This window comes from Papaver somniferum, chromosome 2 (assembly GCF_003573695.1).
Source record: "Papaver somniferum cultivar HN1 chromosome 2, ASM357369v1, whole genome shotgun sequence".
Taxonomy (NCBI): Eukaryota; Viridiplantae; Streptophyta; class Magnoliopsida; order Ranunculales; family Papaveraceae; genus Papaver; species Papaver somniferum.
This window is the reverse complement of record NC_039359.1, coordinates 155,212,913-155,218,634: the sequence shown is the minus strand read 5'-3', so window position 1 is coordinate 155,218,634 and position 5,722 is coordinate 155,212,913. Positions and strand designations below refer to the sequence as shown.

The 5,722-nt window shown below is 37.5% G+C and overlaps 2 protein-coding genes and 1 pseudogene across 2 annotated transcripts; 1 reads left to right on the top strand and 2 right to left on the bottom strand.

Annotated features, from left to right (window-relative positions):
- The first annotated feature begins 681 nt into the window (after positions 1-681).
- LOC113352289 (metalloendoproteinase 1-MMP-like) lies at positions 682-1,536 on the top strand. The gene has a single exon (XM_026596128.1). The coding sequence runs from the start codon at positions 682-684 to the stop codon at positions 1,534-1,536; it is 855 nt and encodes a 284-aa protein (XP_026451913.1).
- An 874-nt stretch (positions 1,537-2,410) lies between these two features.
- Positions 2,411-2,959, bottom strand: LOC113352288. The gene has a single exon (XM_026596127.1). The coding sequence runs from the start codon at positions 2,957-2,959 to the stop codon at positions 2,411-2,413; it is 549 nt and encodes a 182-aa protein (XP_026451912.1).
- An 864-nt stretch (positions 2,960-3,823) lies between these two features.
- On the bottom strand, positions 3,824-5,176 carry LOC113354151 (annotated as a pseudogene).
- Positions 5,177-5,722: the final 546 nt, after the last annotated feature.

The following is a 5,722-nucleotide window of genomic DNA, read 5'->3' as shown; positions in this document are numbered from 1 at the left end:
ACCACGTTTGGCTAGAAACAGTGACAAGAAACAAACTCTCTTCAATGAGAAGCAAATAACCACTCGAGAAAAGGCTGGGTATTAAGAACTCTTACTATGAAAAAGAAAACTTAAGAAAAGTATAGCTTCCCGGAATAGGAAGATGCAGGTGGCAGGTAGACTTGGCTAGCTCCTTCCTGGTAGTTTCTAACATCTATTACTTTCTAACTTTTGAGCCTTTACAAAGAAGTGATTACTTCCCTATAGAACCACATCAATCTACTCCTACATTGCACTTACCACAAAATTCCGAGTCTCTTGTTTTTCTTTCATCCAAACATGAAATTTCTACCGGTAATTCTCTGCATGTCCTTCTTAATTGTTACTTCAGTCAGCAATAAAACTAAGGATTCGTCCATTTTTCCTGTTCTAAATGGTACTTTCTTCAGCAACATAAAAAATTCATCAATTTCTACTTCATTCAATATTTCTTCTCCCTATTGGCTTTCTCCGTCAGGTAACGTTGCTTTTGGTTTCTACAAATTACCATGTTCGCGTTCTTCACAATATTGTCAAGATCGATATGTCGTGGGTATATGGTTAGTCAAATCTCTATTCAAAACCCTAGTATGGACAACTAATGGTGACGATCTTCGTGAGCCATCTTCAATTCACTTTACAAACGATGGAAATTTGGTGCTGATGGTAATGCCAGGCAACAAAGAGAAACGCTTAATACCCTACATAAAAGAACCAGTATCATTTGGAGTTCTTCAAGATGATGGTAACCTGGTGTTTTATGGTTTAGGAGCACAAATCGTTTGGCAAAGTATTGATCATCCATCCGACACCATTCTTGGTGGACAAAATTTGAGATCTGGAGTTGATCTGAACTCTGTTGGAAAAAGGTTACATTCTTCAATAACATCTCTCAATGCAACCACTAGTCATTTCTCGGTCTTTGAAGGAAATCCAGCATGGAGTAAAACAAACTTAACCTATGGAATGTCTCCTAATTACATGATAGACTATATAAACCGAAATGACATCCTTATGGCTCTGCATTCTTCCTTCAGCCGATGGTCTTCAGTGGTTGAGTTAAACTTCACCGAAATACAAGCATATGAGAGCGCAGATATCAAGATAGGGTTCTATCATGGAGACCATGGGGATGGTCTGCCATTCACACAAGGCATTTTGGCCCATGCTTTTGAGCCGGAAATTGGTATGCTTCATTTTAATGCAGATGTAGTTTGGTCCGTAGATTTCAAATCGGAGAGAAGAAAGGACGCTTTCGATTTGGAATCGGTAGCAACACATGAAATAGGTCACCTCCTTGGGCTCAATCACTCCTCAGATCAAGATGCAGTCATGTTTTGGAGTATCCCGCGCCGAACCGAGAAAAGGGAGTTATCAGCAGATGACGTCCTAGGGGTTCAAAGCCTGTACCGTCCAAATGCAAACTATTCCCCGAACTACAAGGATGCTTCCGGTGATAATTCGGTCTCTCTAGTAAATGTTTTGGTATCTCTAATCATTACTGGTATTTTCATGTAAGGATTTTGTAAGAAAAAGACTCGAACATTAATATCAATGCCAAACTGACTCGAAAGATTAACCTATATAAAGTACCTTTGAGAGGTGTGAAATAGGAGACTTGTTATACATACAACAATGCAGATGATCAAGTTAAGGTGCTTGTGTGAAATAATCTTTCCCCCCTACCACCATATGCTTCCACAAAACACCAAACGGGAATATCAGACGTAACCATCAAACCAAGATTACAAACAGGATTTCTCGCAACCGCTGCCACAAACCTATCTGGTGCCTACACCAAGAGAACCAAGACACGTACATTAGGGGAAGTGACTACTCTTGAAAATACAAAATGAAGATGGACTTAATTCTGAAGGTTAAAGAAGTTGCGAGGAACGGTTGAAGCAATAACTCTGGGATATCCCAATATACACAAATTGATATCTAACCAGAGATATCCTAATGTCCTGGAGGAGTCCAGAAGAAGAAAGCGGCAAACTACCTGGCCGATCAAGTGGGTTGTTAAAATGCCCCAATGCGAGCCTCCAATAACAGCAACTTTAGATGGGTCTGCAAGACCCGTACATCCTGAGAAGCTTGGTATACCTTGGCAACAACTTTATCTCTCTCGGATCATGCATGTATCACAGATTTTAATTACCGATCAATTAGCTTCTACTAAACTTGACTTGATTTTTATAATTCTCTGTCATTTTGTTGTGTTTATGATACCGTATTAAACTAAAACTTGAGCGTGCAGTTGTCGCAACATTTTGTTATACGAATAAATTTTTTTTTTTTTTTTGATAAGAAGAGGAGATTTATTAAAGAGTGAAGAATATACACAAATTCTACCAGCGGTAGATAGAAAAAAAGAGAAGATTACAGGAAATCAAATAAAAATGGCATCCGAAGTATTCAGGACTGTGCTGGCATGGTTTATATGAACACTTCTATTTGCCGCATCAGCCCAAGCTAAAATTGAGCTTCTCACTTCCATTCCCAAGTCAGCTTCAGTCTTGAAAGTATGGTTTGGCTCAAAAATACGTTTGTTCCTCTCCAACCAGATCGTATAGACCACTGCAGCTGGAATTAGACTCCAGATAAAATTGCCAGAGGCTGAAAAGTGCTTATGTTGCCAATTACAAGCAAGCATCTTCATATTACCCGGAACAACCCAAGACCAACAAGAGGTAGGAAAAATCATGGACCATATCTTATGAGCTACTTTGCAATGTAGGAAAACATGATCATGCGATTCCGTGTCATCACCACAGAGGATGCAGGAATTGTAGATATCAACACCTCTGATATGCAAGTTATCAATGGTATTAAGCTTCTCATGTAATATGCACCAAACCAGAAAGTTGACCTTCGGGGGAACTGATTTATTCCAGACAAAAGCATACGGGAAGTCTTCAATACCAAAGCCTTCAACCATCTTAGAATAAAGAGATTTCACGCTGAAAGTACCAAAATTGTTTAGGGACCAGCGTCTAGTGTCTGGGAGACTATTTAACACCGGTGGAATACTACCAATTCTCAGCATAAATTGAGCAAAAGTGTTTGCTTCAGGACATACGAATAAATTGTTCAAACTCTATAACTGGGTGTACCAAGATCTTTCGATAAACTGTAAAACAATGTGAACCGTTTTGGAATATTTAGAACTTCGAGCTTCAAGAATTTCCGAAATGCTGATGTACGTTTTTTTGTATGAAGAACCGAAACTAAATAGATTTCATCCACGACAACTTGCATGTTTTTCCCGTGTTGATCTCCAGAACTGATTGACGCGTTAAAGATCCTTCTACCCTTGCTAAGGTTTTCATTGAGGTTCAAGTTAAAAGAATGAAACTAAGATGTCACATGAACACTCAGGAATTTTTTGTTTTTGAAGCATAACACTCAGGAAATGATCGGATCTTAAAAGAATACTTGGGAAAAGATACTTAAATTTTTATAACAAAATAAATACTTATTACTTAATATTAGATAAATATCAGATTTACATATATATATATATATATATACTGTATTATTTTAGAGCACTTTATATAGATAACTCTAGTACAACAAAATCAAAATAACCCAGTACGTAAAACCCTAATAATTTTTTTTTTTCATTTCCAGCAACGATAGACGAATAAATAAAACCCACACAAGACAACCTTCAACGCTCATGCAGGAGCAGCCTAAACTTCGATAATAAAGAACTTCTCGAGAACAATGACAAGGGGTAGCTAAACAATGCTCGCATTCTACAGTACCACCCATTATATATCATTTGCTAGATATACTTGTATCATTCTAGTTTTCCTCTTTTCTCCATAAATGCACAAATTCTATAGAGTGCAACATCCAATGTTTTTTCGCTCATATTAGCAAACAAACCCTAAACCAACCAGGTTCAGAACAATGACAAGAAGATCCAGGAGAGATATTAAGTTTCACTTCATGCACAAATGATTCCCATTACTCAATTTCTCCTTCTATTGTAGGATTATCCCCCAAAATTGGGCTTAATCTACCCAGCTTTCTTCAACCCCTGGGTTATCATTTCATATCCCTTTCTTAATCTTTCTCTATTAGTTTGTATATATATCTTTGTAAACTCAGTATCTAATAACATTGAAGCAAATAAATGTTGAGTATGTGATGATATTAAACTAAAACTTGACATTCTTCGTGCAGTTGTCACGACATGATCGTTGTAGGAACAAATTGTTCCAATTCTAAAACCGGGTATGCCAAGATCTTTGGAATTTGGATAAACTATAAACTATGTGAACTGTTTCAGCATTCTTGTAGTTTCGAGCTTCAAGAATTTCTGAAATGCTGATGAATTCGGATGAAGAGAAAACCGAACCAGAATAGATTTCATCCACGACCAGGTGAATGTTCTTTTCTGCAGCGAAGTTGAGAATTTCTTCGAGAACGGATCGCTGCATTGATGTGCCTAATGGGTTTGAAGGGTTCGTCAGTAGCAATCCTCTAACCTTAATGTTCATAGAAGTTGCTTTGCTAAAAGCTTCTTCCAACGCTTTAGGAGCTACTTGGAAATCGTTTGAAACCTTAATGTTCATAGAAGTTGTCACAATGAACAGGCACAATTTCCACACCGGTTCTCCACCTTAGATCTCTATCAAATCTGCGAACAAGACATCCAGATCTTAGTTTAAATTAAAGAAATGACAAATCATTCTAAATTCCATGTTGCGCCCTTTTCTTACCCTGGATAGTATGGAGTTGGAATAAGCAAAGCATCACCAGGATCAGCCAATACGAATGTGATTAATTCATTAGCTGCGGTTGCACCTGCTGTAAGAACAACCCGTTCGGGATCAAATTTCACTCTCCCTTCTCTGATGCGTTCCATGAAACTTGCCATTGATTTTCGAAAAGTTAAAAGCCCATGGTTATCTTGAAAAAAAGCATTTTCCCTAAACCTAGAGATCCCATTTTTCAGTGCTATAGCAGGTGATTCAGAATGTTTTTCCAAGTAATCTTCTAGTAAATCAAATGAAACCTGTTTACAAAAATTCAAGACAAATAAGGATCATGTTTTTGTGAAAAACTCAAAAACAAAAAGGGGTTAATATATCATTGTAAAAATACTCATTTGATTTTCTGCTAAACCCATCTGTATGACACCATTAGGGTTTGTCAAATCGTCATATGGGTTCTCATCCTAAGCTTTCCAACCACCAAAGTAGCGCGAATTTTCTGCATGACTATCAGAAACTGCATCTTTTGATAAACCAACACTAGCAAATTGTTCAACTACTTTGGATGAACCATTAGTAGACAATTGTGCTATAGATTTATGATAAGAGTTAGGATCAGAGACAAATAAGAGAGACAAGAGATTAAAGTGGTTCGGTCACTTGACCTACGTCCACTGATAAAACCCTCTAGGGGTGAATTGTATTGATCATCAGTACTATTGAGATGAGATTACATGTACACGGGTGATTCCTATTTATACAAATAATAGGATAAACAACACTCAGTAAACCTAGAACAATCTAACTATGTTGACTAGGTGAAATATATCTAGAGATTTACTAGATAGATTTGTTATTGACTTGGTCTTCTTTGGTGCACGTATCTTGTACGTATGCTAACTTGCCCATTTATTCCAACACCCCCTCAAGTTGGACATGGAGAGAATCGAAGTGGGCAACTTGAACTGTCGTTGAAG

Bases quoted from the DNA above. Each gene is read 5' to 3' on its own strand.
- LOC113352289 (XM_026596128.1), top strand. From the start codon at position 682: ATGGTAATGCCAGGCAACAAAGAGAAACGCTTAATACCCTACATAAAA.
- LOC113352288 (XM_026596127.1), bottom strand. From the start codon at position 2,959: ATGGTTGAAGGCTTTGGTATTGAAGACTTCCCGTATGCTTTTGTCTGG.